General features: G+C 45.1%; 1 protein-coding gene across 5 annotated transcripts in view; it reads right to left on the reverse strand.

Annotated features, from left to right (window-relative positions):
• The window catches only part of zzef1 (zinc finger, ZZ-type with EF hand domain 1), a 303,511-nt gene extending 291,880 nt beyond the window's left edge, over positions 1 to 11,631 (reverse strand). For 3 of the 5 annotated variants that reach the window (XM_059972942.1, XM_059972943.1, XM_059972940.1), the window contains exon 1: positions 8,768 to 11,631. In XM_059972942.1, coding sequence (XP_059828925.1) covers positions 8,768 to 9,184 — 417 coding nt within the window. In that variant the 5' untranslated portion in view covers positions 9,185 to 11,631. The remainder of the gene's footprint in view (positions 1 to 8,767) is intronic. The other 2 variants (XM_059972944.1, XM_059972941.1) reach the window with 1 other exon arrangement.
• Between the last annotated feature and the right edge of the window lie 457 nt (positions 11,632 to 12,088).

The raw sequence follows: 12,088 nt of genomic DNA on the forward strand, positions 1-12,088 counted from the left end.
CATCTCCAGGCTAGCAGGCCGCACCCTCCGTTCCAAAGCTTTTCAAACTCCCTCAGAGAAGGCAAAGTGCCAGATTGCTCAATCAGCCCGAAATCACACCACCAACATGTCAAAGCTCCACAGGGTTGCGATCAGAAGCTAGCGGCAGAAAAACTGTTGCTACAAATATCCGGGATCAAAAACCAAACCGGAAAAGAGGAAAACCAAATTGTAGTTTTCTTTTTCTCCTCAACAATTGCAGATGCAAAAAAGCAATAGGACCTTGGCCTTCCTGAACCCACTTTAAAGAACTGACTGCTTGAAACCAGGCTAAATCCAACTGGGATATCTCTGCTTGCCAAGAGATTCCCAAAAGAAATGTGTGTGGAGAGGTTAGCCTACTATGCATTGAAAAGTGATGATACCTGGATGGCCAGCAAGGAAAGCAAAAGGCAATTGCCCATGTTGGGCCTGAGAAGTCAAGGGCCCACCAGTATATAAGTTACTGTATAACCTGTAATTCTGATTATTGCTATGTGTAGGTAGGAGAGTCTTAAACAAGTGGGTAGGACAGAAGCAACTCTCCCAGAGGCTGATACACTGCAGCATCATGGCAATAGATATCACAACCAAGAGATCAACCAAGCCTCTGTCACACCCCCACATCCAACTGTGAATGGTAGTGGAGAGTTCAACAACCGATCGGGGAAGGGAGTGACAAGAATATCGCCATCCTTAACCAGGGAAGAACTCACCACACAAGCTCTTAAAAAAAAGTTGAAATGATCACAACCATGTTCAGCCACTGGATAATCCTAGCCTGGCTTTATTTAAGTCATTCCACATGACAACAAGCAACACAGCAAGGCAAAGGCAATAGACATCACAACCATCGGACCAGGCCTAAGACCAGCAACACCCAATGCCCTTCGGGGTTAGTCAAGCTGTTCTATTACAGTTACAACACTGACATCTATCAGGCAATTGAAAAATTGAAAAGTGGGCTAAATCCATTCCCGTCAATCACCATCTCATCAGAAGTGATGAAAGGTTTCATCAGCAGTGCTACAAATGGACCCTTTAACAGTTTCTAGTACCTCAGACCCAGTCCTCATGAAAGCTTTGGTCCCAATACAAACCAAAATGCACAATTCCATAGGTGAGGAGAAATCGTGACAGCATAGGGATAACAATGAACAGCCGACATTTCAATCCGAGGCATTAGACTATGATAAATATGAGCAAAATTAGGTCAATCTAAAATGGCATCACCATTCCATCATGGCTGATTTATTATCCCTATCAACCCCATTCTCCTGCCTTCTTCCCAAGCCTTTCAAAACATTACTAATCAAGAACCTATCAACCTCCACTTTAAAAATACCCAATGACATGGCCTCCACAGCTGACTGTGGCAATTCAGCACCCTCTGGCAAAGAAATTCCACATCATTTCTGTTCTAGAGCGAGGTCCTTCTGTCCTAAAGATGTCCGTCTGGTCCTAGACGGAGGACAGGCAGATGATAGGGCCCTACCTTCCAAAGGAATCACTCTCTCCACAATGCCCTTGTCCACATGCCACCAGCACCAAACCACCTCAATTGTTTTTCAAATGAGGAAATTAAGCCATCCAGGCTGCTTGTACGTTTGAAGAGAAGACAATCTGATAAAGCAAACAAGAACTCGGCTTATTCTCAGTCACTTTGGGAAAACTTTCAGAAATGGAGAAAACTGAAAACATGCATGCCAGTACACTGCAATAAAACACTGCAACATTTCCCATTGTACAGATGACTTAGTCATTAACCTTACAGATAATATAAGTAAATATTTTCAAATGAATTATATGGTTCCTCCTTGTTTCTACAGTTGCATTCCCTTAAGATATCCGTCTCTGTTTGAAACTTATCCTCCTGTGACTTGCAACTGCTGTTTCAAATTCCCAGCATCCAAATATTTGCCCCCTATATTGCTCAACCACCATCCTTGACGTAAGCAACACACACACAAAATGCTGGTGGAATGCAGCAGGCCAGGCAGCATCTATAGGAAGAAGCACTGTCGACGATTCGGGCCGAGACCCTTTGTCAATACTTCGTCTTGTGTGTGTTGCTTGAATTTCCAGCATCTGCAGATTTCCTCGTGTTTGACCCTTGATGTAAGTTGTGGGACTCTTGCTCTTGCCTGTCCCTGTTCCCCCAAGTGCCAGAGTGAGTCAGAGACACTCACACACAGATCTCAACATTCAGTGGTCTGGGCGTGCTTTAAAACCATGGTCAGCACAACATTGTGGGCCAAAGGGCCTGTAATATGCTGTAAACTTGTGTTCTATATCTATGTTCTAAAACCACAGTCGAACCCTGGACTGCAGGCAGAAACCGCCGGCCAAAAGGAGGACCAGGAAATTACATGTCGAGTGATGGAGAGAGATCAGCTTCACCTGTCAGTGGTGAACGGTCTCACTGAGACACCAACCTTAAATGGTTATAATTACAGCAGATGAACACACAGGAATTGGCCCTCTACCCGCATCACCGTACAATCAATGCAGACAATACAAGAACATAAGATATAGGGACAGGATTAAGCTGTTTGACCCATCGAGTTTGCTACATTTCATCATGACTGACCCAATCTCCTGCCCTTCAAACCCAGACCAATCAAGAATCTATGAACCTCTGCCTCAAATACATAAAGACTTGGCCTCCACAGCTACCTGTGGCAAAGAATTCCACAGATTCACCACCCTCTGGCGAAAGTAATTCCTCATCTCCATTCTAAAAGGACTCACCCTTATTCAGAGGCAATATGCAAGGTTTTACCTGAAGAATTGGACGTACTGGAAAATCAAAGACCTATTTACTGATGTTGGTTCAAGAAAAATTATCTGCACAGCAAGTCTTTAAACTCATAATTCATGTTTAGTGTATTGAGAATTTGCAACCGCATCAGTTTGCAGGATTTTGTGAATAAACCACGCGTGAGCCATTTTATGTGTTTAACAAAAGCCGCATCCCTTTACTTCCATCACGAACAAATCAAAAGCAGTCACCTTACTCTGACGTCATTACGTCAGACACCGTCCCTTAAAGTAATCACAACTGAATGACAGTGTTTGCGAATTATGTAGAACAGATTCTATTATGAACAATGTGTGCCATTTGTCACCTACTACATTGCTCTACAAGTTCTACTGGAAAAATATAATCTTTGGGAGATGAATAATGTACCTGACAGAAGGTTTACTGCAAGAGTGGAGTGGCTAGTCAGGGTCTCAGGGTCAACGTCAACAGTGCAACGGTGAAGAAACTTCATGGGAACAATTGGAAAGCAAACTCTCCTAGCCAGGAGATGGGGGAATAAAGAGTTCACAAATTCTTCATTAAACACCTTAGTATGGCTAAGCAATTCAGAACACATAAGCCAAGGCTATGGCAGTTTTTTTTATCAATGAGATCGTATTGATAAATACGTTACACCAAGATGCAGAGTTACATCAAGATGCAAAATTACACATCTGAGAAACTCAAGATACTGAGACCACTTGCAAGAGGAAACATGCTAGAGGTTTTTGTAACGCATAAGGGGTTAGAGGCGGAGGGTCCCTTCTGCTCAACCAGTCCACTGAGGTACAAAGAATTACTTTCACAGTGGGATGAACCAAATCCTTCCTTGCCCACAAGCATTGTTCAAAATTCTGACCAGCTACCCACCCTTTCACGTTACTGTCATTTCTCATGTTGTGACATTGAACCATGGATGTCATTACTGGGTCAGAAAAACAACAAGAGGAATTCATGCAAGGTTCATCTCCAATGGGAATATTTGCCACGCTCATTTGCATACAAAATAATTTGCTGGACAATGCAGGCTTACCCAAGGAAAAAATTGAAAACTAACAAAAATAATATAAAACCCCAGAATTTTTGATTTCTTGGTAGAACTGGCCAAATATTTTGGTACAATATACATAATGTTTCTATAAGACCTAAGTTATGTAAAGTTACAATCGAAGCAACAGCACCTTAAAATACAGGAACTTTCTGGTCAGTGTTTCTGACAGAATTACACAATAATTAAGCACTAATAGTGGCACTCTTGAATGAGGGAACAAATAGAACTTGTATATTTTGGGCATTTTTAGAACTACAAGGTTTTGATCGCACCTTTTGCCTCCAACTCATTCAGGACCCTCACCATCAGTGACATATCCTCTTCTCTGTCATCAGGAGCCTGAGGACTCACACTCAACAATTCAGAAACCACTCATTCCCCTCTGCCATCAGATCTTCTTGTTTGCACTATTTAGTCATTTATAGTAGTTTTGTGTCTTCGCATTGTACTGTTGCTGCACAAAAAGGTTCACATCATGTCAAAAAGGTTCACATCATGTAAGACAGTGGTAATGAACCTCATCATATTCTGAGCTTTGAGAGATCTGGTCTCACAAAGTCCAGCAGAGGTTCTGCCAACCCCCGCGGAACTCACAGCCAGCTTCACACCTTACTTCTCCTGCATACAAACTGGACGAGATGGAGTACAGTACTAAACGAGATTTCCTAACGTTAGGATGATGGGGCAATCTCATTAGATTAGCAAGTAGGGCCTGGAGTGGACACTGGCATAGTAAGCAGACGTGACAGATAAGACCATACGACATAGGAGCAGAATTAGGCCATTTGGCCATTCAACCATGGCTGATCCTTTCCTTCCCCACTCCTCAACTCCATTCCTCGGCCTTCTCCCCGTAACCTTTGATGCCAATCAAGAACCTATCAATCTTTGCCTTAAATATACCCAGTAGGCTAGCCTCCACAGCTGCCGTGGTAACAAATTACCCAAATTCACCACCCTCTGGCTAAAGAAATTTCTCTGCATTTCTGTTTTAAATGGACATCCCTCTATCCTGAGGCTGTGCCATCTTGTCCTGAGACTCTCCCATCATAGGAAACATCCTTTCCACATCTACTCTGTCTAGGCCTTTCAACATTCGAAAGGTTTCAATGCGATCCCCCCTATGACTCATCCTCCTAAATTCCAGCAAGTGCAGATCCAGAGCCATCAGATGTTCCTCATGATAACCCTTTCATTCCTGGAAATAGGTTATAGCTCAAGTGACATGCAGATCAAAAGGAATGCCTGAGCTATTTTACAAACGTTTGTAGTTTCTTCCCCAAATGATCTTGGTTCTTCTCAACTACCTCAGACTTTGATCAATAAAACTTTGATTTCTTACATGCTTTAATTTTCTTTAACTTTCAACATCGTCTACAAGAATAATTTCTGTGTAGTGGCCTCAACTGTCTAAGTGTCAGATCAGAGGACAACTGAAGCTCATTAATGAATAGTCATAAGGGAAACTGGTAACACACTGGAAATGTCCCTTGGTGCAGGGACATCTCACACAGAGCCCATCAATCACTGATCATTGCAGGAGTTCACCATATGAGAATGACTCTAGCTTCTGGTCAAATACCAGTAAACACAAATGAACAAACTCTGAATCTTTTGCGTTCTAATCAACTACATCAGGCCTGATCAAAGTTCCCCAATAACCTCAATTATTTCTGACTAAACCATCTTCTATCAAAGGTATGTAAACACATCTCGCTGTAAATCATTGATTCACACAGTGTTATACTAAGTCTTCCTTCTGAATTGACAGGTTTTAATGTGGTCTCATAGGGTGAAGTACTCACCCAAATATATTTAAACCTCATCACTGACATATGATACGCCAGGAAATTTGCTGTGTTGCAACAATAGTTACAAAACAATTACTACAAGTTATTTATAAATAAACAGTGCAAAAAATAAATAATAAGGGTGTGTTCATGGACTGTTCAGAAATCTGATGGCATTTGGGTAGGTGTTCCTAAAATCAGAGCTCAACTCCACAAGCTCTACACAACAGGCTGGTACAACTTCTGAACGTTCACTCAGGACCTCAGCACCTCTACTTCAAACATGCAACTCACAGTAACTGCCAACGCACAAACTCTGCTCACTATTTCTCTATCTGCAGCCTCACACCAACATTTCCACCACAACTTGACACCTTATGCCAGTCAGTTTTTATGTGTAAACTGTGAAACAAAACTGCAACAAGGTTTACAGATCAGTGGCAGAAACTGATAACATGAATTCAGAAGTTCATTCAATCTCAGTAGCATCCTGTGGGAGAACCTAGAGCTAACTACTCTACATAAACGAGAACAGATCGCTGCCAATTTTTAAATAGGAATGAGACGATTCTTCCCTTCCCCCTCCCATACACTGCAAGAGTTTGGAACTGCCATCCTCAAAGAGCAATGAACTGCACCCCCCCCCCACCCCCATAGACCTATTAAAGAACAAAGCACAAGCATGTCTTTACTATAGAATTCAAACCTACAGGTAGGAGCAGGAGAGGAACTTTGAACCCATCTGTTAATCCTCTGACTGTTAATGCAATGACTGATTGCAACCTCAAACTTCACTCCCTTGCTTGTCACTCAAACACCCTTTTACTGCACTTCGAGGAAGAGAATTCCAACCATGAGAGAACTTCCTGTGTTTTAAAAGGGCAATTTATTTGTGTTTTTTTTCAAGCACGTGACTAGTTTTATATTCTTCTGCAAGGGAAAATATTCTCTCAACCTCCCCTTTTCCAACCTTCTATGGTTCAATCAAATATAGGAGTACCATCGAGAGTGTGGCTGCACCAGTGTGTGGTACGGATGTTGCAATACACTGGACCACAGGACCTTACAGAGGAGAGTAAAACCACTGAGAGAATCACCTGCATCTCTCTCTCCCCCCCACCCCATTAGTGACATTTACTGGGAATGCTGCAGACTAAGGGCATGTGGAGGACCCCCACCCCAATCAGGAAGAAGGTACAGGAGCATTAGGACCAGGACTGCCAGACTGGGTAACAAGGTCTTCCCTTGGCCCTGTCACTAGGACAGTGAGCTGTTTACAGAACTATACACTCTATGCACCTTGAGTTATATTTTAGTGACAGCTTGTTTAATGTGCTGTGTGTGATACATGTTGTGTGGGTGTACCATGGTCCAGAGGATTATTGTTTCATTTAGTTGTGCATATGTACAGTCAGATAACAATAAACTTGAACTTTCCCCTCTCACTCTTCCAAGGCACAGTAGAAACAGGCTTAGCTTAGCCACCTTGTCTTTTTAAAATTGTATTAGTCTGACATGCTTGCAGCATATTAACAATCTTCCTTCAGTTAACTACAGCATAATCCAGTGTGACAACTAGAGCATAATCTACATAACCTACTGCCCCTCTATATTCCCACTAACCTGTCACCCTCACCGCAGACTTTTGCAAGTCATGTTCACGGACACCCAGTCCCTCTGCAGTCTCTCATTTAGATAACACTTATCCTGCCAGAGTGGGTAACTTCATACTTTGCCACATTATACTCGATTTGTTAGTTCTTTGTCTCATTTACCCTCTCAATATACCACCGTACCCTCCCTTTACTGGTCATCTTCACAACTTACTTTTCTGTTTATGTTTGCATCATCAGCAACTTTAGCACCATTCCCTGGTACACAACTCGTTACAGCTTTCCAGACAATAAAATAAACAATTTTCCATTCTTGTTTACTACATTATCAAATGCCTTCAGGAAATCTAATCACAAGATATCCTCTTATTCCATAGCACAAATTCTCTAATATGTCCGTCAAATGTGACTTTCCTTTTGCAAATCCATCTTCACTTTGCCTGGCTTTTTAAGTGCTATGCATCCTTACTGTTTTTTAATTAGCCTTTAAGAATTTGACTTGTACAAAACAGAAGCAAAACAACATATTTTGCTTTTTATTCTAGAGATGTACTCTTCTGGTAGAATAAGACATCCATATTGCTGACAAACAAACTGAGACATCTATATGATGGAACAGGTGACCAAACACGATTACCAAATGTGGCATACAGTCCCAAGTACATGTTACAATCAGAAATCCTCATGCACAGTCTTTAAAAGATGCTTTACCACAAAATGGCTAGCATGAGGGCACAGTTTTAAGGTAATTGGAAGCAGGTACAGAAAAGATGTCAAGGTTACGTTTTTTTTACACAGAGAGTAGTGAGTGTGTGGAATGGGCTGCCAGTGATGGTGGTGGAAGTGGAAACAGTAGGGTCTTTTAAGAGACTCCTGGACAGGTACATGGAGCTTAGAAAAATAGTGGGACTAGGTAATTTCTCAGGTAAGGACATGTTTGGCAAAGCTTGGTGGGCCGAAGGGCCTGTATTGTGCTGCAGGTTATCTATGTTTCTAAGAAATACCAGACTTTGGTTCTTCTATTACAGTCCAACAACACAACAGATTATGTATTCCCTCAGCAGCATTACTGTATTTGGAGCCTGATAAACAAGATCAGGTCAGCCCACAAAACAATCTAGTTTCCATTAATTATACTATCAGAGACTGCCTCGGACTCAGCGGGGCAAAGGTTGGGAACTCGGGAAGGCTTACTGCTCCACTATTGCAGGAAACCTAGCACTGTCCAAGTTCCCAAAAACGTCACGTACATTTTACTTCTAGTTACTTGGTTGAAACGGTTTTATTATACAATCCATTCTAGCAGGTACAGTATAAATTGCTAACTCTTCTATTTGCCCGGAGATTCGAAGTGCCTGATGCATGGAACCAACTGTGTTCCTTAAATCTCCTCCCAATCGTCAAACCAACCTGTGGCGGTCCCGCACCCAGCCCTAGCCTACGGTGCCAGTCCCGGCCGTGTCCCGCCCACTCCCCCGTCGCCGGTGCTCACCTCCTCGCACTCCTCTTTGATGGCGAACCTGGTGGCGAGCAGGTCACAGAACTGTGCCAGGCGGATGGTCTCCTCGCCGCGGGCCAGCCGCTCTTCCAGCCAGCGGATCAGGTGGCTATGGTGCTGCTGCACCACGTTCTCCTCCACCTCGTCCCGCACCTTGGCCGCCGCCTCCCGCAGCCGCTGATGCTGGAACAGGACATCGGGGCTGGGCCCGCAGTTCAGACTCAAGGCCGGCGCGGAGCCGGAGCCTCCGTCCCCGGTGTCCGAGCCGCCGGCCGCCCCCAGCGCCGAGCCCGGGAAGCCGGCCTTGCCGGGGCCTGGCTCGGTGTCAGGGCCCAGTTCGTCCTCCTCGTCCTCTTCCTCCAGCTCAACACAGTCCGGCTGCTCGGCCCTGGCACTGTCGACGTTGCCCATCCCGGCCTGGCCGCTCTGATTACCGTCCCGGAACTTTCCTGGAGTCGCTGCCTCCGGTCACCAACCGGTTCCCTGCAGTACTGCCGGCTTCCGGCCCGCTTCACGACGGCCCCTGACACACTGCCGGCTTCCGGCCCGCTTCACGACGGCCCCTGACACACTGCCGGCTTCCGGCCCGCTTCACGACGGCCCCTGACACACTGCCGGCTTCCGCCGGCCCGCTTCACGACGGCCCCTGACACACTGCCGGCTTCCGGCCCGCTTCACGACGCTCTCTGACACACTGCCGGCTTCCGGCCCGCTTCACGACAGTCACCTCAATCAGATCGGACTGGGGGAGCCCGTTGCGTTGTGTACCAACCTTCAGATTTGTTCACAGTTCCTTCGTCTTCTGAGGTTTTATGGCTGTTGGCAAAAAGCCTTGTTCATTACCGACACCTTCTGAACTGGAGTGTAGGTCAGGATATCTAAATCTATATATTTTGTTAAATTCTGTGAGAAGACCTGTATTGGTAAGGAACCACGCTATCTGGTTCAGCTCTATCTTGGGCACTGGCCTACAAAGTACCCAGGACATCTTCAGGGAGCGGTCTCTCAGAAGGGCAGCGTCCACTTTTCAGGACCTCCAGCACCCAGGCATGCCCTTTTCTCACTGTTTCCATCAGGAAGGTGGTACAGGAGCCTGAAGGCACACACTCAGTGATTCAGGAGCAGCTTCTTCCCCTCTGCCATCAGGCAGGAGGTACAGGAGCCTGAAGGCACACACTCAGTGATTCAGGAGCAGCTTCTTCCCCTCTGCCATCAGGGAGGAGGTACAGGAGCCTGAAGACACACACTCAGTGATTCAGGAGCAGCTTCTTCCCCTCTGCCATCAGGCAGGAGGTACAGGAGCCTGAAGGCACACACTCAGCGATTCGGGAACAGCTTCTTCCCCTCCGCCATCAGGGAGGGGGTACAGGAGCCTGAAGGCACACACTCACTGATTCAGGAGCAGCTTCTTCCCCTCTGCCATCAGGGAGGAGGTACAGGAGCCTGAAGACACACACTCAGCGATTCGGGAACAGCTTCTTCCCCTCCGCCATCAGGGAGGGGGTACAGGAGCCTGAAGACACACACTCAGCGATTCGGGAACAGCTTCTTCCCCTCCGCCATCAGGGAGGAGGTACAGGAGCCTGAAGGCACACACTCAGTGATTCAGGAGCAGCTTCTTCCCCTCTGCCATCAGGGAGGAGGTACAGGGGCCTGAAGACACACACTCAGTGATTCGGGAGCAGCTTCTTCCCCTCTGCCATCAGGGAGGAGGTACAGGAGCCTGAAGGCACACACTCAGCGATTCGGGAACAGCTTCTTCCCCTCTGCCATCAGGGAGGAGGTACAGGAGCCTGAAGACACACACTCAGCGATTCGGGAACAGCTTCTTCCCCTCTGCCATCAGGGAGGAGGTACAGGAGCCTGAAGGCACACACTCACTGATTCAGGAGCAGCTTCTTCCCCTCTGCCATCAGGGAGGAGGTACAGGAGCCTGAAGGCACACACTCAGCGATTCGGGAACAGCTTCTTCCCCTCTGCCATCAGGGAGGAGGTACAGGAGCCTGAAGGCACACACTCACTGATTCAGGAGCAGCTTCTTCCCCTCTGCCATCAGGGAGGAGGTACAGGAGCCTGAAGGCACACACTCAGCGATTCGGGAACAGCTTCTTCCCCTCTGCCATCAGGGAGGAGGTATAGGAGCCTGAAGACACACACTCAGCGATTCGGGAACAGCTTCTTCCCCTCTGCCAACAGGGAGGAGGTACAGGAGCCTGAAGGCACACACTCAGTGATTCAGGAACAGCTTCCTCCCGTCTGCCATCCGATTCCTAAATGGACATTGAACCCTTGAACATTATCTCACTTCTTTATATATAGTATTTGTGTTTTTGCACATTTTTTAAAATCTATTTAATATACGTAATTGTTTACTTATGTCTTACTTTATTTTTTTTCTCTCTGCTAGATTATTACATTGAACTGCTGCTGCTAAGTTAACAAATTTCACATCACATGCCAGTGATAATAAACCTGATTCTGAGCCTGATATAGTTAAAGCAATAATCCTTTCTGCAAAAATATTAATGTTCAATCGTGTTTTATTCCATGATAACTTATAAATCAATCATCCTCTTGATTATTTCGTGAACATCTATCTCACCGGTACATGCTGAACGTTTCTTGTTGATTGCAGTGCTCATAACTCTCATTGTGTTTATTCAAAAACAATGTACTATTAAATCTGCATTCCTGACTTCTTCCAGATATTATAAAGAAGTCTTCCTCTTTCTTCACCCCATTGTGATTTGTCCACATTATTTTGATTTCACTCTCCATAATGTTTTCATTTCTCCTTTACTGTAATTTATTTGAATGTCCACATCTGTTCTTCTAGTTGCCTCCTTTGCTAATGTATCTGCTTGCTCGTTCTGCTAACACCAACGTGCTGGAATCCAGATAAAGCATCTGCTGAGTCCTGTCATTTTAATTCTAAATAAGGTCTGTATTATCTCGCTGATAATGTCTGGTCTTCTCTCTAAGTGAAAGTCCTTGCAACTCTCAATATTACAACTCTCATTGGTCTCACAACTTCCACCCATTGCAAAGCTAATATTCCAGCTGTCATTTCACCTGTATACATTGTTAAAATCAGGCACAAACAATCTCTAATCCACTATTTCCATTTTTGATCCATCTGTGTGTAACGCTCTGTAAGGTTTCACTGTTAGTGTGATAGTTTCTCTGTAGCAGCAGTGTTTGGGTTATAACTAGAGATAACAGGGCCTTTGGAATGTGTGCCGTCCGATGAGAGGTGAGTTGTTTCTTTCTTGTGTGTCTGAGAGAAGGTATTCATGGGCTTTTGTTCGGAGGAAG

The sequence above is a fragment of the Hypanus sabinus genome, chromosome 6 (assembly GCF_030144855.1).
Source record: "Hypanus sabinus isolate sHypSab1 chromosome 6, sHypSab1.hap1, whole genome shotgun sequence".
In the NCBI taxonomy this organism is placed as follows: Eukaryota; Metazoa; Chordata; class Chondrichthyes; order Myliobatiformes; family Dasyatidae; genus Hypanus; species Hypanus sabinus.